The 25,723-nt window shown below is 45.1% G+C and overlaps 1 protein-coding gene across 1 annotated transcript in view; it reads right to left on the reverse strand.

Annotated features, from left to right (window-relative positions):
- Positions 1-21,840, reverse strand: part of TBC1D15 (TBC1 domain family member 15) — a 135,398-nt gene extending 113,558 nt beyond the window's left edge. The window contains exons 1-2 of the mRNA XM_082253108.1: positions 21,696-21,840; positions 5,537-5,635 (exon numbers count right to left, since the gene is read on the reverse strand). Of these exons, the coding sequence (XP_082109234.1) occupies positions 5,537-5,635; positions 21,696-21,719 (123 nt within the window). The 5' untranslated portion in view covers positions 21,720-21,840. The remainder of the gene's footprint in view (positions 1-5,536; positions 5,636-21,695) is intronic.
- Positions 21,841-25,723: the final 3,883 nt, after the last annotated feature.

A 25,723-nucleotide genomic window follows, 5' to 3' on the forward strand; every position in this document is an offset into this window, starting at 1 on the left:
CGCGCATGAGCGGGAATGACGTCACCGCGCCCGTAAGGGAGGTGAGTGAGTGGCACTGCGGAGCTTCGTTCTAAGGTAAGTATTTCATAATGAGCTAGTATGTAGTATGCTAGGCTAGTATTTCATAATGAGCTCTAGAGGGTATAACAGCAGGCTGTGAATAGGAGGGAGGATTGGGGACGGTATAACAGGAGGCTGTGAATAGAGTTCAGAATAGAGATGTGAATTAGAATCAACAATTAAAATCAGAAAGACCTCTACCACAAGTACCGCTGATGGGGCAAAGGTTCTTCTAAAGAAAAGTGATTTCCCAGATCCAGTCATCAAATTTCATCTTTCATGAACCAGAAAAATGAAATAAGGAATATCATAGGTTGCTACTTGACTTTTACAGGGCTTTGTACATGAGCCGCTACGTAAGAGACGATTTGTTTAAAGTTCATGGGAATGGGAAATACATGGACTCTGCAGTTCCACACAGGGGAATAATTGGGGGTTCCCTAAACATCATATTACTGTTAAGGAGGGATTTTTTTTTTTTTTTGGTAAAATTTACATATTAATATTTACATATTTGTAATAACCAGTAAATAAAAAAACGTTATTTTGAAAATCAATGGTTCCCTATTGCCTGGGAGCCTATTGATTTGAATGGAAGGCGCATCGCAAGTCGGATCAGGATGATCCGACTTGCAGTGCGACTTGTGCTTTGAGAATCTTGAGGGGGGGAACTCCACGCCAAAATGGGAAAAAAACGTCGGGCCTGGTATGGATTTTGAGGTGAGCCCCACGCCGTTCCCCCCCAAAATCCATGCCAGACCCTTTTTCGAGCATGCAGCCTGGCAGGGCAGTTAAGGGGAGGAGACGAGGCCACACGCCCTCAACATTGGGGGGTTGGGTGCTTTGGGGCGGTGGGGCTCTGCACCCCCCCCCACCCCCAAAGCACCTTGCCCACATGTTGATGAGGACAAGGGCCTCTTCCCGACAACCCTGGGCAGTGGTTGTGGGGGTCTGCTGGCAGGGGGTTTATCGGAATCTGGAAGCCCCTTTTAACAAGGGGGCCCCCCAGATCCCAGAGGGGAGAAGACCAGAAGAGTGGAGGGGAGAAGACCAGAGCACAGAAGACCGGATGAAGATTTTTAATAAACTTTTCAAAACGTCTCCTGTCATTATTTACATACACTGCCTTTTATGGGATGAATGGGTAGGGGTACAATGCACCCCATACCCATTCACCTAGGGAGGGGGATCTAGGATCTGGGGGGCCCCCTTGTTAAAGGGGACTTCCACATTCCAATAAGCCCCCTGCCCACAGACCGCCACAACCACCGCCCAGGGTTGTCGGGAAGAGGCCCTTGTCCTCATCAACATGGGGGCAAGGTGCTTTGGGGTGGGGGGGGTGCAGAGCCTCCCCCCTTCCCCAAAGCACCCAGCCCCCCATGGTGAGGGCGTGTGGCCTGGTATGGTCCAGGGGGGTGGGGCCGCTCACTCGTCCCCTCCCCTTTCCTGCCAAGCTGCATGCTCGGATAAGGGTCTGGTATGGACTTTGGGGGGGACCCCCACGCTGTTTTTTTCCCATTTCGGCGTGGAGTTCCCCCTCAAGAATCTCAGAGCACAAGTCGCACCGCAAGTCGGATCATCCTGATCCGACTAGCGATGCGCCTTCCATTCAAACCAATAGGCTCTGATTTTGAATGAAAGCAGAAAAAATGCTGCTAAAAGCAACGTGGCCAAACGTGCAATAACGCCAATGGATAAATATACTAAATGCATGTTTTTACAGCTGCTTTTTCCTGGCGTTAGAAGTGGCTCTGCAGCTCGTTCTTTGACGCCCTGTGTGCATGGGGCCTTACCATGAACGTTGAGAATGATATGCACCACAGTGGCTGTAACTACAGACATTATTTTGACTTGTTCAAAGCTTATCTACTGCTTTTAGAAATATGCAAACATTTGATTGTCCATACCCTTGCCACGGTTTCACTTTAAAGTGGTTGTAATCCTCAGATATGAATTATGAACAAAGCATATTCCTCTATAGTGTGTACGTGTCTCAATCCAGAGCACCAAGTGTCATTTCACTGCTGCGGCCTTATTTCTCTGCTATCTGCACAAATTACTTCTGACAAGTTTTCCCGACACCAAGAGAAAAAGGTGACAGGGGAGGGAGCTCCAGCCTCAGATCTGTTTTTGTGTGCTGTGTGAAGGGGTGGTCTCTTCCCTCCAATCAGCTCTAGGAGCTCTCCTCGCTGAGCTCTGCAGAGTGTTACTTAAGCTCATTACCACCCCCCCCCCCCCACCTTTTTTTTCTGAACACTCAGACAAGCTTTATAAAAATTCTAGACAGAATGGCTGTAGAGAAGACAGCAGATACACAGGTACAACGTATGTATGAGAATTTGTTTCATCTCTGTGTATTGCCTGAGACCAGTCACTTCACTGGGTATATGTAAGGGTTTACAACTACTTTAGGTACAGTGCACAACATCCATGCCTAGACTAGAAACAATAGCCCTGGATGGTAAGACTTCTTTATAACTGGAGTATACTTTTACCTTCTGATACACAGCTAATCTTAACTTATGCATTACACATGCCAAATCATGTTTTTGAATGCACCAAGGCTATTGCAACTGTTTAAATTGCAGCAACAATGAGGATTACTTTATTGCACCACAACTTCCTACTGTCTATTTTCTATTACACAATGGAGACTGTAATCTCTTGTGGGCAGGGAATGTGCAAAAAAAGCTATCAGCGCAGTTATATGAAATAAATAGAAAAAACATTTTTGTAAAAAAAATGTTTCATAAAAATATCCGGCAGCCACCACCACATAAGGTTATCCACTTCCACAATATAAGTAATTCAAAACAAACAAGTGTCAATAAATCAATATGTGCATACACTCAAAATCATGAAATTAAATGTCCATAAATAGGTGCATTCCACTCCTCAAAGTAATGGCCACCTCCGCTGTTTGTGAGTATATTGATTTTAATAAACGGCTGTTACCAGCTTATCCGCACAGAGAGCATTAGATTTCTTTTTGCTTCTTTGCTTATGTGGTGATCTCTATGTGCCCTGTGTGAAAGCGGCACTATCGCTGTGAACTTGTCCCTGTGCATCCGTCTGAGACCTCCTTACCATTTGGTGACATCTGCCTGCCAGAGGAGTAAAAAAGCTGTTTTTGACTCAGTGTTCTGGGTCAAATATTAAGGTGAGAGGCTTTGATCTCTGGTGGCGGTGGAGTGAATCACAATATCATATACAGTGCCTTGCGAAAGTATTCGGCCCCCTTGAACTGCGACCTTTTGCCACATTTCAGGCTTCAAACATAAAGATATAAAACTGTAATTTTTTGTGAAGAATCAACAAGTGGGACACAATCATGAAGTGGAACGAAATTTATTGGATATTACAAACTTTGTTAACAAATCAAAAACTAAAAAATTGGGCGTGCAAAATTATTCAGCCCCTTTATTTTCAGTGCAGCAAACTCTCTCCAGAAGTTCAGTGAGGAACTCTGAATGATCCAATGTTGACCTAAATGAATAATGATGATAAATAGAATCCACCTGTGTGTAATCAAGTCTCCGTATAAATGCACCTGCACTGTGATAGTCTCAGAGGTCCATTTAAAGCGCAGAGAGCATCATGAAGAACAAGGAACACACCAGGCAGGTCCGAGATACTGTTGGAGAAGTTTAAAGCCGGATTTGGATACAAAAAGATTTCCCAAGCTTTAAACATCCCAAGGAGCACTGTGCAAGCGATAATATTGAATTAAAAGGAGTATCAGGCCACTGCAAATCTACGAAGACCTGGCCGTCCCTCTAAACTTTCAGCTCATACAAGGAGAAGACTGATCAGAGATGCAGCCAAGAGGCCCATGATCACTCTGGATGAACTGCAGAGATCTACAGCTGAGGTGGGAGACTCTGTCCATAGGACAACAATCAGTCGTATACTGCACAAATCTGGCCTTTATGGAAGAGTGGCAAGAAGAAAGCCATTTCTTAAAGATATCCATAAAAAGTGTTGTTTAAAGCTTGCCACAAGCCACCTGGGAGACACACCAAACATGTGGAAGAAGGTGCTCTGGTCAGATGAAACCAAAATCAAACTTTTTGGCAACAATGCAAAACGTTATGTTTGGCGTAAAAGCAACACAGCTCATCACCCTGAACACACCATGCCCACTGTCAAACATGGTGGTGGCAGCATCATGGTTTGGGCCTGCTTTTCTTTAGCAGGGACAGGGAAGATGGTTAAAATTGATGGGAAGATGGATGGAGCCAAATACAGGACCATTCTGGAAGAAAACCTGATGGAGTCTGCAAAAGACCTAAGACTGGGATGGAGATTTGTCTTCCAACAAGACAATGATCCAAAACATAAAGCAAAATCTACAATGGAATGGTTCACAAATAAACATATCCAGGTGTTAGAATGGCCAAGTCAAAGTCCAGACCTGAATCCAATCGAGAATCTGTGGAAAGAACTGAAAACTGCTGTTCACAAAAGCTCTCCATCCAACCTCACTGAGCTCGAGCTGTTTTGCAAGGAGGAATGGGCAAAAATTTCAGTCTCTCGATGTGCAAAACTGATAGAGACATACCCCAAGCGACTTACAGCTGTAATCACAGCAAAAGGTGGCGCTACAAAGTATTAACTTAAGGGGGCTGAATAATTTTGCACGCCCAATTTTTCAGTTTTTTATTTGTTAAAAAAGTTTGAAGTATCCAATAAATTTCGTTCCACTTCATAATTGTGTCCCACTTGTTGATTCTTCACAAAAAATTACAGTTTTATATCTTTATGTTTGAAGCCTGAAATGTGGCAAAAGGTCGAAAAGTTCAAGGGGGCCGATTACTTTCGCAAAGCACTGTATTAATCACTTCTGTGGTGGCCATTACTTTGAGGATTGGAATGCACCCATTTATGGACATTTAATTTCATGATTTTGAGTGTATGCACATATTGATTTATTGACACTTGTTTATTTTTTGATTTTTTGTGTGATATTGGGAAGCACTTACGATTTAGGCTCCATTCACACCTGGGCGTTTTTGTTTCAGGCGTTTTTTGTGCAGGCGTTTTTAGATTGAATAGAGACCAATGGAAAACGCCTGTAATCTGCCCAAAAAGAAGCTCATGTACTTTTTTGAGCATTGGGCGTTTTGCTTCAGGCGTTAAAACGCTCAGATGTGAACAGGGGCCATTGAAATGAATGGGGTTTTACTTGTTGGGCGTTTTGGAAACGTTTCCTTTGAGCGTTTTTGGAGCTGAAAACGCCCAGGTGTGAATGGAGCCTTAAGGTCATTGAGTTTGCTTATTATTTACACATATTGTCATTTTACATATATATTTTTTTACATATTCACTATTCATTTTTCTGGCGCAGCACCTGTTTGTTTTGAATTACTTATCTTGTGGGCAGGGGACTTAATATCCTCCCATTATTGTGTCATTTTTGTCTTTCTGGACCACTGTGATTCATACCAAAAGGATAAAAAAAAAAGGGCAACTCTACCTTCTCTATAACACGTAACACTCCCGGAATTAAACTGTCTTGATCTTCCATTTTTGCACAGGGGGAATGTATAAACACTCCTTCCTGGTCATAGACAATCTGTTACATAAAAAAGAAAATGGTTTAAATTAAATAAGTCATTCCAAAAAAAACAAAGCATTACATTTTTGTGAAATATGCTGCTAACAACTGCTAATATAAGAAAAGGAGTTTTATTTTGAATTTTGGGTAATCCACTACTGAAGATATAAAGAAAGAAACACAGAAGAGATGAACAAAGAAAAAAATATCACTAAAGCAAATCAGATTACAATGCTACCGAACAACTATACCCAATATCTGACCTGGGACTACTTGCATAGCTAAATATAACACAAATATTTTTTCTCAGTTTCTTTAGGTGTCTGTAAAGCAGTGTTAATTTCGTCGACTAAAACCGACTAAAACTTTTTCGTCTACTAAATTAACACAATTTTAGTCGACTAAAATACGACTAAAACTAAAATGGCATTTTAGTCAAAAGACTATAACTAAAACTAAATTTGCTGCCAAAATTAACACTGGTGCATGCTCAAAGCTTAAAGTGGAGTTCCACCCTAATTTTATACTTACCTCCATCTTCTTGCTCCGGGTCACCTGAAAAACAAATGGATAATCGCAATTTTTTTTTTTTTTTTTTTACTTCCTTGTAGAGAAAATATACTTACCTTACTTCCTTCTTCCTCCCCTCGGTGGCCGCGTCGATTCGTCACTTCCTGGCTTTTGCAATGATTCCTGGGAGCTGAATGTCATCGCTCCCAGGAATCATTGCGCCTGCACCGGCCCCGACGTCATTTCCGGCGCGCGCGCGTCATTCCCTTCTAAACAGCTTCTGGGCATGCCCAGAAGCTGTGGAGGGATGACGCGCGCGCCCGGAAGTGACGTCGGGGCCGGTGCAGTGCATCGTGGGACCGAAGAAGAAGGAAGAGGACACCGAAGAGGATCGCGCTGGCTTCAAGCTGCCCACACCTGAGATGGCAGCGCTGGAGAATACTTTTTCAAGGTAAGTATTTCTCCTAAAAGGTAAGTGCAACCCGGGACAGATCAGAGGCTAGCCATTGTGGAATGTACTAGCCCTGACTGTCTTGGGGGTATTTTTTTTTTTTTTTTTTTAAAATGTGCACTGGGTGGAACTCCGCTTTAATACCATAAATAATAACATATTTGATTTTTCACTCCAGGACCAGCAGTAGTATATAATGAGTTTGGAAATTGTAGAGAAATGCTTAAAAAATGCATTACAAATTACAATTGAACTACACCCATTTGATTATAGATGACTAAAATTAGTTTTATTCAACTAAAATGTAGGACGTTTTAGTCGACTAAAATGTACTGGAGTTTTAGTCGACTAAATACGACTAAAATGAAAAACACTTGCAGAAGACAAAAATGGGACTAAAACTAAAATGCCATTTTAGTCCTAAGACTAAGACTAAAACTAAATTGAAATTTGCTGCCAAAATTAACACTGCTGTAAAGTCTAAAGGTTTTTTTACCTCAATGTATTCTCTGCATTATGGTAAAAAAAAAAACGTCCACTCGGTGTTACACACAATCCCCCCCCAACAGTCACCCGACACTCTCTCCCTTACTTCCTGGTCTCACAGGCTTTGCTGAGAAACAGCAGAGAGCAGGTGCCATGCCACCCTGTGTGTGTGTCAATAGACACACACAGCCTGGCTTGGGAGCGAGCACTCATATCTGCCCCATACTGAGCGGCTTGCTATGGGGGCAGACACAGAAAAGGAGGAGCCAATATTACAGATGCCAGAAGACGAGGTTCAGGCCCACTCAAGTATAAACCAGTTTATTATTTTATTTAAAACAACCACTTTAAGCAGGGAATGCTGCCATTATGGAAATCAATTGATCTCCTTGACCAAACAAGTATAACAAGTTATCAGTGCTTACACTGCTTAAAGATCAGTGGAAGTCAATGAAAGGCATGCTGTGTCCTTCCCCACTATGGACAGTTATGACATTTTGAGCAGAAATGGACACTCAAAGCTCTCAATCGTTCTTAAAACTGAACTCTGGAATACGTTAATAAAGTCTAAGTACAAGAAGAGTGAGTAGTCCTATTTGAATCTTGGTGTGCTTTTGTATTTCTGTGCAGTAATAGTGTGTGAAGCGCAGCCTCTGGGCAGGAGCTTCCTGTAATTAGGACCAGTCACTGCTGCTCTTTCTCCTTATGCAGGGTGGCTGGTCTTGTATCCGCCTCTCCCTCATGTTTTCTGCAGGCAGCTTGTAGAAAGTGGAACCTGCTGGGTACTTCCCACAGCCCTGCTATCTGCAGCATAGTGATGATGTCATTGCTACTTTTACAAGTAGTACCTGGGCCTGCAAAGGCAATTGAAATAGTTATTGAACAGATAATAAAAGTTTTTGTGCCTGGAGTTTAGCTTTGAAGTCCAACTTTAAAGTTCTCCAGCAAAAAAACTTCCCAAGCAGGGGTTTAACACACAACGTCAGCTCTGGCTGTAATGCCCACCTACCCTTCAGAGCTATCTCCCACAGTAATTTCATTCCGCCACTAGACATCCTCAGTGTGTCAGGCTGGAACATGAAGAAAACAGAGTCCACACACAGAGTAAAGAGAACCAGGTGGATTATTTCCAAGTATGCACAAACACTGATAGGCCTGCCTTGACACATTTCATCCATTTAGCACTTACACCTAAGGTCCATATCGTTCTCGCATTCCGTGGTAAAAGCGGAGTTCCACCCTGGAATACTTTTTTTTAATAGAAATACCCCCGGGACAGTCAGGGCTAGTACATTCCACAATGGCTAGCCTCTGATCTGTCCCGGGTTGCACTTACCTTTTAGGACAAATACTTACCTTGAAAATGTCTTGTCCAGCGCTGCCATCTCAGGTGTGGGCAGCTTGAAGCCAGCGCGATCCTCTTCTGTGTCCTCTTCCGTCTTCTTCGGTCCCACTATGCACTGCGCCGGCCCCGCCGTCACTTCCGATGCGTGCGCGTCATCCCTCCACAGCTTCTGGGCATGCCCAGAAGCTGTTTAGAAGGGAATGACGAGCGCGCCCCGGAACTGACGTCGGGCCGATGCAGGCGCAATGATTCCTGGGAGCGATGACGTTCAGCTCCCAGGAATCATTGCAAAGCCAGGAAGTGACGACGGGCCGTGGCCGCCGAGGGGAGGAAGAAGGAAGTAAGGTAAGTATATTTTCTTCTCTACGAGGTAAGTAAAAAAAAAAAAAAATGGGATTATCCATTTGTTATTCAGGTGACCCGGAGCGAGAAGATGGAGGTAAGTATCATTTTAAAAATACCTGCTGCCTCTCTATCTGGCAGTAGGTATTGTTAGTGTGGGCATGTGAAGCCGGTGCAATATAAATCACTTGCTCGCATGCAGCTGGCTACCCAGCATGCACCTCCTGTTGTTGCGCCTATGCAGTAAAGACACTGTGCGGCACGCATTGTTGACAACAGGTTACCATAACAATGGCAGTGTCGGCGGAAGTTCCTGCCCTGCTGCTATAGTAACCTATCAACAGGGAACTCCTGGTAGCAATTTGTTTTATTCTTTAATGGCGCCAAACTCCGCCTGCAATTGTGTAATTTTCACTTTGGAAATAACACGATGCAAGAAGCATTGGATGCCCGTTGACTCCTGGGATTCATGACACAGATATCCCAGGAGTCAACGGACATCCTTGATGACGTACATTGCCGCAGTGAAGGGGAGCAGAAAGTAGCGGCAATTTTAAAATAAGAAAAGGTATTTTCTAATAAATACGCTAAAGGCAATATCAAAACAGCTCTATCCAAATGGAAATAACCAAACAGTAAATGGAAATATCTATATAGTAAATGCAAAAGTATTCACAATTTATTGGGGCAAAGCTGTTCAAGAGGGTGAAGCTCCACTTTAAACTGCAGTTTGGTTTTAGACCCAGCCGTGCTGCTTCTGTAGTGGAGGTCAAGGATCTAACTTTCCTGTTTGGCTAGCTTTGGAGGTGGTAGGCACAGAGCCATACTCTAGGTCAATAGTTAAATAACAGAGGTTCAGGGCATTGGGTACATGAAGTAGAACACAGGCCTGTTATGTGATGCCTGTCTATGTGCTGCCAGATTTTTTGCCATTCAGCTTTGCTTTACAGGATACTATTTACTCAGTGCTAGGGAACAAAAGGTTTCCGTTGAACGACACTGTATACAAAATACTTAGAACAAAACACCTTACAAATGTTACAGAAGATCATTCCATGTCTTCACTGTAATAACTCAACTGGCAGGTTGCCCTTTCCACTGGGTGTCTGTCCAGGGAATTGCAGATAAATGGCTACTACGACGTTGATGTTACGGTATACCAAATCATTTTCTAGAGAGAAAACAGACTTTGTCTGTTTTCCAATGTCTTACATTGTCTCAACATATCTACTCACAAAACATTGATTTTACACTTCGAGATATATCAGTCCCATCAAATACCTACACTATGAAATGTTAATTGTTTCTACTCTTCTACTGAAAATCAACATACTCAAATACATAATTTTCTTTAAAAATCGGCAGCTGCCAAAGCCAGCAGAATATTAGCATGCATAAAGAAAGGGATGTATTCCAGAGATAAGACTATAATCCTTCCACTTTATAAAACTCATCTGGAGTATGCTGTCCAGTTCTGGTCACCAGTCCTCAGAAGGGATGTGTTGGAGCTGGAGAAGGTCCGGAGAAGGGCAACTAAACTAATTAGGGGATTGGAGGACCTTGATTATGAGGAGCGTCTGCAATCGCTTGATTTATTCTCCCTGGAGAAGAGACGCCTGAGGGGGGACATAGCAATTTTTAAATATCTCAATGGGGATCTAGGCTTAGAAGAAAAGCTGTTCAGTCGCAGGGATTGCATGAGGACTCGGGGGCATACAATGCGATTAGAGGAGAAGCGTTTTAACCTCAGGCAACGTGGGGGGTTCTTTACTGTTAGGGCTACAAGATTGTGGAATTCTCTACCACAAGAGGTGGTTTCTGGAGGTAATATGGTGGCTTTCAAAAGACTTCTAGACGTACATCTCAAGGATCAGAACATTCAGGGGTATGCGAGATGATTACAGCCACACACACCTACACAGGTTGAACTGGATGGACTATTGTCTTTATTCAACCTCACCTACTATGTAACTATGAACCACTGTATTTAAATCCAGTGTATCTGATGGTAAGAAAGGAATATTTTATTTTATTTTTTTTTCAAAAAGGTGGCAATAGTGCAGAAGTCTGGGCACTTTACAGCGAATGCAAATCCCATCTTAGTGCTGACACTGAATCCCATGGGGCCCTTTTGGATCCTTGGTACAAGCCTTGACATCTACTCAAGTCCCAATTAAGCCCTGCCCACTAGAATTTAAATAGTTTGGGGAAAAAGGGGGGGGTAGGTTAGTTTGGACTTGGCCAGAAGTTATAGTCCCATATACAGACTGGGCCTAAACTAAGCTAAACTCAAGGCAGATATAAAACAAAATTAATAATTTATATTAGGGATGCACCGAAATTATCGGCCGAAAATGAGCCTATCCCATTTCGGCCGATAATGGGTTAACAGAAATTAATATGGCCGCCGTGAGGAAGGAGGAGGGCGCAGCGCAGGGCAGGTTTTAAAAGTCCCGCCTCTGACCGGCCGCCCGCCTCTCAATGACGTCCCTACTACTAGATGTGTGCATGAATGAAGGGACATATCAGGCGGGAGGGCGGGGCGAGCGGCCGCTAATAGATAGAACTATGTGATCCTTCCCTGTCAGCTCAGCGGAACTGTGTGTGAAATTCTGTGAATGAGAACTGACCTGACACCGGGCGGGGGGGGGGGGGGGGGGGCGGCCGCTAATAGCTGTAACTATGTGAGCCTTTCACTTCCCTGTCAGAGGAGATACATGCCTGACAGGAAGTGAAAGGCTCACATAGTTACAGCTATTAGCGGCCGCCCCCCCCCCCCCCGCCCGGTGTCAGGTCAGTTCTCATTCACAGAATTTCACACACAGTTCCGCTGACAGGAAGGATCACATAGTTCTATCTATTAGCGGCCGCTCGCCCCGCCCTCCCGCCCGGAGTGTCAGGGAATTGAAGAGAAGTGAAGGGCTCACATAGTTACAGCTATTAGCGGCCGCTCGCCCGCCCGCCCGGTGTGTCAGTTCATTCATGTACAGATCGTAGTAGTAGTGACATCACCAGGAGGCGGAGCGGCCGGCCAGAGGCGGGACTTTTGAATAATGGACACCGTGACCGGAGGAGCTGAGTGAGTAGGAGAGGGACGCTGAGGCTGATGCCGGGGGGGGGGGGGGGGGTGATAGCTGAGGCAGCTTACCATTGGTATTTGCATTAATTATGCAGCATGAGGGGTTAATGTATTGTCACTGCTGGATTAGTGACCGACCAGTGGCAGTTAATTAACCCCTTTGTGCTGCATTAGTGCAACCAGTATCAGTGCAACCAGTGTTAATTAACACTGATACTGGTTGCACTAATGCAGCACAAAGGGGTTAATTAACTGCCACTGGTCGGTCACTAATAGATGAGTGACCAGCAGTGACAATACATTAACCCCCTCATGCTGCATAATACAAATACCATTGGTAATTAAATTAACCTATTGCCAACCCGTCACAGTACATATACTGTGACAGGGTGGCAGCGACAGGTGTACGTCGCTGCCTGTTTTTGGCGTAGGCCCCTGTTCTATCTATTTTAAAATTATTTGGGGGAAAAAGTCATTTTCAGTTTCGGTTTACGGCCAATGGCATCCTGCATTTTCGGTTTCGGCCCAAAATGTTAATTTCGGTGCATCCCTAATTTATATATATAGTCATTAGAAATTAATGTAGTTATCTGCATTAACTAGTCTAAATTGGTTCACTAAGCTTTAGTCCCTCAAGCCCAAGCACTGGCAGTTCCCTCACTCCTGCTATTGGTTGAAGAGTTTAGGTACTTGGGTATTCCGGTGCAACGGGAACCATCTAGTTTCTAAAGTCTCAATTTGTACCCTTTGTTTTGATAACCCTGAGAGAAATGTGCCTCATAAGCCATTCTCCTTCTATACCTGAAAGGATGTATAAATTTGTGTAAAATGTTGTTTCTTCCAAAAATTAATTATTTTTTCGTAACTGCCCTACCTGGTCATTATTTCAACTAATTTTTTTTTTTATTATTTTATAAATAAAAAAAATAAAATAAAATTCAAGAAATTGACCCGTGTGTAAGTTCCTTTCTTTGGCAGGGTGCCCTACCTCGGTTAACAAAATTAATAAATTAATGTTCTGGCCATTAGAATGCATTTGCACATAAACCTTTTATGTTTTATCTGACAAATGCTGGCAGAAAAATACTTCTTATTTTCATAATCCTGTGTGCATGAGGCCAAACAGGAGAATTTACTAAAACTGGAGCAGGCAGAATCTGGAGCAGCTGTGCATGTCAACCAATAAGCTTCAAGCTTTTATTTTCAAAGCTTATTGATAGGCTGAGGATAGAACCTGATTGGTTACTATGCACAGCTGCTCTTAAAGCAGAACTAAACCCAACGATTTAAAGCGGTAGTAAACAGCTGGGTGATTTCTTTTCCTGACCTGAAAGGTAAAGTCATAATGTGCTAGTATGCATTGCATAAACTAACTTGAAGACAAAGCCCTCAGGGCTAAGCGCTGTCACCACTGGAGGCGGCTTCCATCTTCACTCAGTCTTCCTTCCAGGTCTGCAGACTCAGGCTGTGTGATTAGCCGGAGCCGTGATGACGTTACTTACACACATGCGGAGGGGACCCACTGTTTACAGCACAGGACTCTGAAGGAACTGCCCAGGTGGCTGCTTCTTCAGAACGCATGCGTTGGTGACGTCATCAGCGTAAAGTAAATATCTTTTAAACGTGCACGTTTAGAAGATATTTACAGTATCTATAGGTAAGCCTTATTATAGGTACAAGTCAGAGATGGGAGTTTATTCACAAATTTTCAAAAAACAGTTACATTGACGGCACATGCCAGGAATGTAAGGCCTCATTTACACCATGGTGCAGAGACATCAGTATTTCTGCACACGTTCTGCGATGGTGCAAAAAAACAATTGTTTTCTATGTGCCCTGCTCACACCACAACACTGGTATCACATGCAGATTTTTTCTGCACAGGAAAAAACTGACATGACATCAACATTAGTGTAAATAGGGCAAATAACTGACACGCATGGAAACTGATGTTGATTTTTCCCATTAGTTTTCATGCACGTATGGTGTGAACAAGCCTAACTGTCACATTTCCTTGTGTCCTAACCAAACTGTCAAATTCTCAGATAGCTGGTATCAAAACTCACATGTGCAGCACCATGACAGTTAAAGTGGTGTTCCAGCTGGGGAAAAAATAATTAAAAGTCAGCAGCTACAAATAACCGCTTTACCCCCTTCCTGACCAGGGCCTATTTTGCGATTTGGCACTGCGTGACTTTAACGGACAATTCGTGCGACACTGTACCCAAATGAAATTAACGTCCTTTTTTTCCCACAAACAGAGCTTTCTTTTGGTGGTATTTGATCACCTGTGCGATTTTTTGATCATGCGCTATAAGCAAAGAAAGAGCGACAATTTTGCAAAAATAACAATATTTTTCACATTTTTTTATATGCAATTCCCCCAAAAAAATGTAAAAATCAAAATTTTTTTAACATTTTCGGCCAATTTGTTTTCTGCTACATATGTTTGGTAAAAAAAAAAAAAAAACGCAAAAAGCGTATTTTGATTGGTTTGCGCAAAATCTATTGCATTTACTAACTAAGGGAAAGATTTTTGTCATTTTTATTGTTTTTTTTTTAACGAGTAATGGCGGCGAACTGCGATTTTTTTTGCGGGACTGCGACATTGCGGCGGACAGATCGGACCCTTGACTGACATTTTTGACACTTTTGGGGTTACCAGTGACATTACTACAGTAATCCGTGCTATACATATGCACTGTTACTGTAAAAATGACACTGGCAGTGAAGGGGTTAACTATTTGAGAGGGAGGGGTTATGTGTGTCCCTAGGGGCGTGCTTCTTACTGTGATTGGATGTGGATAGTGGTGTAACAGCACAGATCAACGGTCCTACATAGCAGGACCGTATGATCTGTTACACAGGGGAGAAAGACAGGTAGACCTACGTCACTCTGCCTGTGAGGGGCTGACTGCCGACGTAAATCGTTATTAGGCAGTCGGAGAGTGGATAATGAAGCTGCGGGTTTTTAATATATAGACACTATATATTAGGGGTGCACCGATCCAACTTTTCTAGTCCCGATATCTGGACTTTTGTATCTGCCAATACCGATACTGAAACCGATCCGGAACTACACACATACACAATATGCATGTGGCTGCAGTACAGAGCAAAGCCACTGCTTCATGTGTATGGCTCCTCCATTCACAGGCGGAGTGCACCTGATATCACTCCGTCTGTGACCTGGACCTCTACAGGAAGTAGCAGCTCCGTGCAAGTAAGGGACGGCTGAGCCGGGACTTAATTTTACCGATCCCCGGTCCAGCTATTTTTGCAGTATCCTATATCCGATCCTAATATCGGATCAGTGCATCCCTACTATATATAGACACTTCCTTGTCCAGGGAGCCTGTAATGTCAGCAACCCAGCCAATTTTCAGATCAGCTGCTGGCTGCTGCCACCACCATTCGTTGTAAGGGAAACTGGCAGTGAAGCCTTTCCCTACTGCGAAGGGCACTGCGCTTTCTAATTGGCCCGGCAGCAGGGGAAGGCGGAGGGGGGTTGAACTTCCGAGAGACTGCATCGCGGTGCCATCTCCCTGAAGTGGTGAAGGGTACCTGTCAAAAAAAGGTTCCCGTTCCCCCCTCACCCCCTGAAATGAGGCGGGGGGGGGGGGGGACGCAAATCAGCAGAAGTTCAATTTTTGGGCGGAACTCCACTTTAAAGATCAAACAAAAGTCAACATGGCAGCTAACTTGGCTGAAAACGATAGGAGGGATTAGTTCCACCGTCTGCTCCAGTTTTCGTAAACTCCCCCATAACATGTCTCTTCTGCACCAAAAGGACTGTCTGCTAATCTTAGTTTTTTTTTTTTTTTTTTTTTTTTTTGGTTTTCATAGCTCTGCTTTAAAGCTACAGTGGAAGACTAAAAAGTCTGCAACAGTTAACTGCTCATTTATATCTAGGGGACAGTGAAAAGCAGATTTACACACCCGATCACTCTCTCCTTCCCTCCACACTGCTAGACCAATCCCTGCAGCCTCTTGTCCCATATGCCGCAGCATTCTAATGTCCTCTGACATCATCAAGAGTGATGCTGTGCCCATCCATCCATCTGATATGACGATGCCAAACAACAATCCACTGCTGAAGCATAGGGAAGCACTGTCTGCAGGGGGAGTGAAGGATCAGGCAAGTAAACTGGTTTTCCTGTCCCATAGATTTAACGAGTTAACCTTTGCAGTGCGGCGCATCCCTACTTTAACCACTTAAGCCCCGGAAGATTTTACCCCCTTCCTGACCAGGGCCTATTTTGCGATTCGGCACTGCGTGAATATTAACGGACAATTGCGCGGTCGTGCGACGCTGTACCTAAACGAATTTGGCGTCCTTTTTTTCCCACAAACAGAGCTTTCTTTTGGTGGTATTTGATCACCTGTGCGATTTTTTGATCATGCGCTATAAACAAAAAAATGAGCGTAAATTTTGCAAAAATAACAATATTTTTCACATTTTTTTATATGAAATTCCCCAAAAAAATGTAAAAATCAAAATTTTTTAACATTTTAGGGCAATTTTTTTTTTTTTTTTACCATATGTTTGGTTAAAAAAAAAAAAAAAAAAAAAAAAAAAAAAAAAAAAATCGCAAAAAGCGTATGATTGGTTTGCGCAAATGTTATTGCGTTTACTAACAAAGGGAAAGATTTTTGTCATTTTTATTGTTTTGTTTAACGCGTAATGGCGGCGATCTGCAATTTTTTTTGCGGGACTGCGACATTGCGGCGGACAGATCGGACCCTTGACTGACATTTTTGACACTTTTGGGGTTACCAGTGACATTACTACAGTACTCAGTGCTATACATATGCACGGTTACTGTAAAAATGACACTGGCAGTGAAGGGGTTAATTTTTTTGAGAGGGAGGGGTTAAGTGTGTCCCTAGGGGCGTGTCTCTAACTGTGAATGGCTGTGGCTTGATGTGTAAGAACAGTGATTAACGGTCCTACATAGTAGAACCTTTTGATCACCAATCTTACACAGGGGAGACTGACAGGCGGCTTTGTTTTCACTAGCCGCCAGCCTTTCTCCCGCTGTCACGGACGATCGCGAGTGCCCGGCGGACATCGGGTCCGCCAGGCACACGCGCGGGGAGGGGGGGGGGTCCGTGACCGAGCAGGAGCGCGCATCTGGCGGAGCGCGCGCGCTCCCAAAACCCTTACAGGCTAGCGACGTAGCCCTACGTCGCTCTGCCTGTGAGGGGCTGACTGCCGACGTAAATAGTGGTTAAGAAAGTACTTTTTCGTTTTCCAGAGTTCAGCTTTAATTTGTACTTTAAATCTGAAGTTTAGACATGGATATTTTTGCATAGTAACATTGGTCCAGTTTGGACTAATGTAAGTATGTGTTATACCCGTGGAAGCTGTGAATCACTGTAGCAGGAACGCAATGCAATGATCTCCACTAGCTTCCAGGTCCTGTGCTTAGAGGCAGCCGGGCTGCATTGTGAACACAGGAGATCACACAATCAGTGCCATTTACTCTGCATTTCCCAAAGAATGCAAAGGGTTCTCTGATTGGAAGAGGTGGTGACATCACAATCTCCACCTTGTATAATCAGAGAACGGCACCTGTGCGAGTGAGGGACCACCTGTGTTCACTATGCATCAGGCAATCGCTTGGCACAGGACCTGGAAGCTAGTGGTGATCATTGTAGTAGAAGTGTCTAAGGCTAGGTTCACACTAGTGTGAATTGGATGTGGGTTTCCTCGCATCCTATTCACATGACAGGAGAATCTGCTTGTTCACACATCTCCGAGGCGGCTACAGAGCAGATTGCACAGGGGTCCTGTGTGGCTTTGGCTTCATTTAAGGTCCAAATTCAGGCCGGAAACAGAGAACATGGATGCCCTGGACCCCTGCTGTGAGCCTCATCTGATTTTAGTGTGAATCCAGCCTAAGGCTGGCCATACACTATACAATTTTCTTATTCAATTTCCTTTAGATTTACCTTAAACTACGTAGTGCAAGGGCCTGCCTGACTGCATACAAATTGAAAGTGTTTAGGTTTGACCCTATATTACATGGTTTTGGTAAATCTAAAGGAAAATTGAACAAGAAAATTGTATAGTGTATGGCCAGCCTTACACAGCAATTTCCAGTGGTCACGGGGATTGGACAGGTATGGAATAAGCATACTTACTGATCCAAGCTAGATCAATGTTACAATGTAAAATAGTCCAAACCTAAACCTAAGCTTTAAAATGCATGTTATCTAAACTTTTTATATTCCTGGTATTAATTTGTTTTACCATGTCCTTTTAAGAAAAGGTATTCTGTTCTCTTTGTATTGCTTCCTTTCTGTGAACTGGGAAGATCAGTGTCCTGCTGTTTCTCTGCCTCCTGCAGACACAAACCCCTGCAGACTCTACCCCCACCTCTCTGAGCTCCTTATACAGCTTAGAACGATAGTCATGTGATCACTTATTAACAAAAAAAAAAAAGTTTATAATTTATCTACAGTATGTATACATTTTGCCTTACATTTCTACTTTAAATGTAATGGTGTGAGTGCACATATACAGTACTTTAAAGTGATATTAAAGGCAGATTTTTTTTTTAAATAACAAACATGTCATACTTACCTGCTCTGTGCAATGGTTCTGCACAGAGCAGGTAAGTATGACATGCTCTGTGCAATGGTTCTGCACAGAGCAACCAAAAAACCTCCTCTTCTTGGGTTTCCTTCCCTGCCCTTCTGGTCCCTCCCTCCTGCCGAGTCCCCACAGCAAGATGCCTTATGGGCCAATTCACACCACATGTAGTCCAGTGTTTTTTTTTTTTTTCTCAATCAAGAACACATGGAAAGTAGATTATATGGATTTCAAAGGCATAGTTCACACCAGTGTGGTCAGTTGCAGTGTGTTCCAATTCCTGCACTGGACTGTACTGGAACGCAGTAAAACACACTGGAACACGTTTTTATTTAGGGTTAAGAAAAAAGAGGGGGAAAAGTGCACTGGACTGCATCAAAGATGCACTAGAACGCATCAAAACTGCACATGCAGAAAAGCATCTGGACTAAATTTCTATGTGGGGAACTGGCCCTTAAAGAGGAAGTAAACCCTCCTCTGCAACTTGTTCCTATAGGTAAGCCCATATTAAGGCTTACCTATAGGTAGTGTAAATATCTCCTAAACATGTACCGTTTAGGAGATATTTACCTTACATGCAGCCAGTGACATCACTGGCGCATGCGCTCTGAAGGAACAGCCGCTCGTGCCGTTCCTTCACAGCCCCGTGCAGTTACCGTCGGTTCCCGCGTGCATGCACGGGAGTGACGTCATCGTGGCCCCAGCCAATCAGATGGCCGGATGCTGCGATCCCGGAAGAAGGGCGACACAACATGTCACCCATGAGAGAGGTGAGCAGTCGGTATACTAGCTCATTAGGTGTTTGTCTTTCAGGTGTTCGTTTAAAAAAAAAAAAAAAAAAATCTGAGGTTTACAACCTCTTTAAGGTGAAGTAAAAAAAAAAGAGGGGGGAAAAAATGAATTGCAAAGCATAACAAAAACAGAAACGCACATGCAGAAATGTATCCGCAATGCATGCGGACTGCATTACTATGGAGTAAACTGGCCCTAAGCAATCCCTTCACTGGAACTAAGGGGCCAAACCCAACCCCACACCATAATCCTCCCTCCACCTAATGATTTGGACCAGTGTACAAAGCAAGGTCCATAAAGACATGGATGAGCGAGTTTGGGGTGGAGGAAATTGACTGGCCTGCACAGAGTCCTGACCTCAACCTGACAGAACACCTTTGGGATGAAATAGAGCGCAGACTGTGAGCCAGGCCTTCTCATCCAACATCAGTGCCTGACCACACAAATGCTCTTCTGGAGGAATGGACAAACATTCCCATAGACACACTCCTAAACCTTGTGGATAACCTTCCTAGAGGAGTTGAAGTTGTTAAAGCTGCAAAGGGTGGGCCAACTCAATATTGAACCCTACGGACTAAAGGCCCGTAAACACTTGACGGAAATCAGACAAAATATCCTCTCTTGCTCAGCGTTCATTACCGTTTTTAGTTGACAGTGCAAAAATGTTCACAAAATTTCTCGTCCGATTTTTTATTTTTTTTTGGCACATTTGTTCCTAGACTTCCAGGTTGTCAGCAACTTCAGATCATGCGTGGTCTTTCTTATGCGATTTTTCACAGACTTACTGCATACACATTAAACGAAAATTAGTCGTCTGGGGACGGACGAAAAATATTTTGGTGTTTGTCCCTTCGTTTTTTTTTGTTGAAAATGTCGGCATTGGCTGCTGAAAGTGGTGTACACACTAGCCGAAACTCGTACGATTTTCCCTCGGGCGGGAATTTTCTGCAGATTTTCTACTAGTGTGTACCCCACTTAAAGAGGAGTTCCACCCTAAAATTATACTTACCTCCATCTTCTTGCTCTGGGTCACCTGAAAAACAAATGGATAATCGCAATTTTTTTTTTTTTTTTTTTTTTTACTTACCATGTTTAGAAAAAAATATATACTTACCTTACTTCCTCTTCCTCCCTCGGCGATTTGTCACTTCCTGGCTTGCAATGATTCCTGGGAGCTGAACGTCATTACCCCCAGAATCAATGTGCCTGCACCGGCCCCGACGTCAGTTCTGGTGCAGGCGCGTCATACCCTGCTAAACAGCTTCTGGGCATGCCCAGAAGCTGTGCAGGGATGACGCTGCGGCACCGGAAGTGACGGCGGGGCCGCTGTTCTTCTAAAATTTAGTCGGACCCATGAAAATTCCGGACTTTGTCACTTCCGGCTGGTGCGAACCCCGGTGCGCATGCACCCAAGGTCCGAGGAAATTCTAAGACTTAGCGAACAGCTGATTGAGAGGAGGAGGGGCTGAGGTGGGATGCACACACTGCCGCGGGAAAATTGCTGTCACGGGCGAACCAAAGCTGCTAGAGACCCCAAAATTGTATCGCAGGTAACCAAGACGCTCCCCTACAGGAGATAGAAATTTGGGGTCTCGGGGATGAAAGGGCGCGGAGCAGTGACCCCGAGGCCCGGTTCTCCCGGGCGGTGTGTGTGTCCCACCTCAGCCCCTCCTCCTCTCAATCAGCTGTTCGCTAAGTCTTAGAATTTCCTCGGACCTTGTGCGCATGCGCACCGGGGCTCGCACCAGCCGGAAGTGACGAGGTCCGGAATTTTCATGGGTCCGACTAAATTTTAAACCGGTGACACAGAACACCGGTGCAGTGCACCGTGGGACCGAAGAAGACGGAAGAGGACACAGAAGAGGATCGTGCTGGCTTCAAGCTGCCCACACTTGAGATGGCAGCGCTGGAGAATACATTTTCAAGGTGAGTATTTCTTCTTGCAGGTAAGTGCAACCCAGGACGGATCAGAGGCTAGCCATTGTGGAATGCACTAGCCCTGACTGTCCTGGGGGTATTTTTATTTAAAAAAACTTTCCCAGGGTGGAACTCCGCTTTAAGACTGGGATGCCATTGAAGTTGATGTGCCTGTAAAGGCAGTCATCCCAATACTTTTTACAATATAGTGAAGAATAACACTATTTGCTTGTAGGGGCAGATTAAACATGCCCAAAAGCTGCTGCGCATGTCTACGTTCACAAATCTGTTCCTCTCTCTCTCTCACTCATTCTATGACTATGACCCACAGCCCGGCTGGCTCATACAAGCAAACAGTCCGCCTGCTAGGTCCGGAAGTCAGTGAGGACACTGGCCTGTTCCTGGAGAGTGACTGACAGGTGACAGTACTAGGCAGGGACAGCAAGAAAACCAACACAGACGTTATTCTACATCTGTCTACACAATATGTGACACCGTGCACTACGGAGCAACAACTTCCGGCCTCACCGGGAACACAAAACTTCCCTTTTCCGTTACCTTTCCTGTGACATGCGCCTCCATCTTGCCTACGAGTGTTTATGATGACGTCGCACACTTCACGTGCACACCCCAACACAACACAGGCAAAGACCGTTACAGGATCTTCCGCTCCAAGCCTCGTTCCTGAATCAGTATCCTGCGTTCCAAACCTCACTCCCAGGTCGGCGTCACGTGCTGCAAGCCTCGCTCTCAGATAGCTGTCACATGCTGCTGTCATGAGTTACAAGCCTCACTCCCGGATGAAGAGCCTGTTCTTATTTTCAGCTTATCACATTATCACATGAGGATCACTTATACATAACAGGGAAAAAGAAACCATTTGTATTGTACGGTATCAAATGCTTCTTTATTAACCACTTTACCACTAGAGCATTTTGCTGTCTTACGTCTGGCCACTTTTTGCGATTCGGCGCTGTGCAAATTTAACTGACAATTGCGCGGTCATGCGATGCCGTACCCAAAGGAAATTTACGTCCTTTTTTTCCCACAAACAGAGCTTTCTTTTGGTGGTATTTGATCACCTGTGCGATTTTTACTTTTTGCGCTATAAACAAAAAAAGAGCGAAATTTTGAAAAAATAACAATATTTTTAACATTTTTTTATATGAAATTCCCCCCAAAAAAGATGTAAAAACCAATTTTTTTAAAATTTTTGGCCAATTTTTTTCTGCTACCCATGTTTGGTAAAAAAAAATCGCAATAAGCGTATTTTGATTGGTTTGAGCAAAAGTTATTGCGTTTACTAACAAAGGGAAAGATTTCTGTCATTTTTGGTGGGTTTTTTTTTTTAACGAGTAATGGCGGCGATCTGCGATTTTTTTTTTTTTTTTTTTGCGGGACTGCGACATTGCGGCGGACAGATCGGACCCTTGACTGACATTTTTGACACTTTTGGGGGTACCAGTGACATTACTGCAGTAATCAGTGCTATAAATATGCACTGTTACTGTAAAAATGACACTGGCAGGGAAGGGGTTGATTTTATTGGAGAGGGCGGGGTTAATGTATGCCTGGTGCTTACTGACGTGTGGGGGGGGAGGTGACTGTGTGAGACAGGGACAGATCGGATGTCCAGCTATGCTGAACACTCCAATCTGTCACTCCCTGTCACTGAGGAGATCCGCCCGCTCTGTTTACACAGGCGGGCGGATCTCCAAACTAGATTCCCCGACGATCGGGGCTGCTCCTCCCCTGGCCCGACTCCCGCTGTGAATGAAAACAGCGGGAGCGCGCCTCCGGCGGCGCGCAAGCGCCGCCTACAGGGGGAGGAGTCTGGCGACGTAGGTCTACGTCGTCAGACGGGAACGAGCCACTTTGCCGCAGTAGTACTCCGGTACATAGCGGTAAAGTGGTTAAAACTTAAATTATAACTTAAAGAGGAAGTAAACCCTCCTCTGACACTTTTACCTATAAGTAAGCTTATGATAAGGCTTACCTATAGGTAGTGTAAATATCTCCTAAACATGTACCGTTTAGGAGATATTTACCTTACATGCAGCCAGTGACGTCACTGGCGCATGCGCTCTGAAGGAACGGCCGCTCGTGCCGTTCCTTCAGAGCCCCATGCCGTGACCGTCACTGTGGTTTTCGGCCAATCAGATGGCCGGATGCCACGATCCCGGAAGATGGGCGACTGAACATTTTCGCCCGTCATAGAGATAAGCGAGTGGCACGGCGGGGGCTCGTTCTAAGGTAAGTATTTCATAATGAGCTAGTATAGCATACTAGCTCATTATGTGTTTGTCTTTCAGGTTGAAAAAAAAAATGTGGGTTTACATCCTCTTTAAAACAGTTGTAAACCCCGCTCTACAGGTAAGCCTTTAATAGAGATGGGCTTGGGCGCGTTCAGGATCCTAGTCCCAACTCACGTGCCGCTCCCGTCAGGAAGCCGACATTGCACACCGCAGATCACAGGCAGTGAGACATTTCCCAATCTGTGCATCTGCAGATCGGTAAATGTCTCACTGCCTGTGATCGGCAGTGTCGGCTTCCTGGCTGGATCAGGCAGGTGCGTTGGGACTAGAGATGGGCTCAGGTGTGTTCGAGTTCCCACTTGCCCGATCCCGCCAGGAAGCTGGCACTACTAACCACAGGCACTGAGACATTTTCTGATCTGCAGCTGCACAGACCAGGAAATGTCTCAGCGCCTGTGATTAGCGATGTGCAGTGTCGGCTTCCTGGCAAGATCCGGCACGTGGGACATGGCACAAGTCCCAGAAGGCTGCAGGACCATTCACAAAGTGCAGCGTGACCCACACATGTGCAGTGGGGAGCAGGCTGTGAAACTGCAAGAAGTCATAGCAGGCTTCCATTAGTAAACTTGCAGGCCATGAGGACCCAAAGACTGGTGAAGAATTTTTAAAGATTTTTAAAAGTCAGTAGCAACAGTATTTGTATACTGACTTTAAATGTTTTTTAAGGTTGAAGAACCGCTTTAAATATTAAGGTTACACTTACACCAGCCTCTTGCATTTGCTTTTTTTAAAATGCAGGACTGCATACGTGATGCTGTCCCCATTATCACCTGCCCTCCTGTACTGCCTGTCCCCACCATCACTTGCCCTCTCTGTACTGCCTGTCCCCACCATCATCTGCCCCCTTTGTACTGCCTGTCCCCACCATCACCTGCCCCCTCTGTACTGCTTGTCCCCACCATCACCTGCCCCCTCTGTACTGCTTGTCCCCACCATCACCTGCCCCCTCTGTACTGCTTGTCCCCACCATCACCTGCTCATCTGTACTGCCTGTCCCCACCATCACCTTCCTCCTCTGTACTGCATGTCCCCACCATCACCTTCCCCCTCTGTACTGCTTGTCCCCACCATCACCTGCCCCCTCTGTACTGCTTGTCCCCACCATCACCTGCCCCCTCTGTACTGCTTGTCCCCACCATCACCTGCTCATCTGTACTGCCTGTCCCCACCATCACCTTCCTCCTCTGTACTGCATGTCCCCACCATCACCTTCCCCCTCTGTACTGCTTGTCCCCACCATCACCTGCCCCCTCTGTACTGCTTGTCCTCAACATCACCCCTGCCCCCTCTGTACTACCTGTCCCCACCATCACCTGCCCCCTCTGTACTGCTTGTCCCCACCATCACCCCTGCCCCCTCTGTACTGCCTGTCCCCACCATCACCTACCTGCCCCCTCTGTACTGCCTGCCCCCCCATCACCTGCCCCCTCTCTACTGGCTGTCCCTACCATCACCTGCCCCCTCTGTACTGACTGTCATCACCATCACCTGCCCCCTCTGTACTTCTTGTCCCCACCATCACCCCTGCCCCCTTTGTACTGCCTGTCCCCACTATCACCTGCCCCCTCTGTACTGCTTGTCCCCACCGTCACCTGCTCCCTCTGTACTGCCTATTCCCACCATCACCTGCCCCCTCTGTACTGCCTGTCCCCACCATCACCTGCCCACTCTATACTGCCTCTCCCCACCATCACCTACCCCCTCTGTACTGCCTCTCGCCTACCAACACCTGCTCCCTCTGTACTGCCTCTCACCCACCATCACCTGCCCCCTCCGTACTGCCTCTCCCCACCATCACCTGCCCCCTCTGTACTGCCTCTCCCCACCATCACCTGCCCCTTCTGTTCTGCCCCTCCCCACAATCATGTAACCAGCAGCAGTACAAGTGTGAAATAGACATTAAAGTGAACCTATGTCCAGTTTAAGTACACTAAAAGAATGTCAATTAGACCTTCCCTCCCCTAAAAAGGATCTTCTGAACACCCCCCCCCTCCCACTGCTGACCCCTGAACTCTGCATCACTGCTGACCCCTGAACTCTGCATCACTACTGACCCCTGAACTCTGCATCACTACTGAACCCTGGGTCACTACTGACCCCTGAACCATGCATCATTACTGACCCCTGAACTCTGCATCACTACCGACCCCTGAACCCTGCATCACTACTGACCCCTGAACCATGCATCACTACTGACCCCTGAATTCTGCATCACTATTGACCCCTGAACTCTGCATCACTACTGACCCCTGAGACTGCATCACTACTGAA

The sequence above is a fragment of the Pelophylax lessonae genome (genome assembly GCF_965119305.1).
Source record: "Pelophylax lessonae genome assembly, chromosome: 4".
Lineage (NCBI taxonomy): Eukaryota > Metazoa > Chordata > Amphibia > Anura > Ranidae > Pelophylax > Pelophylax lessonae.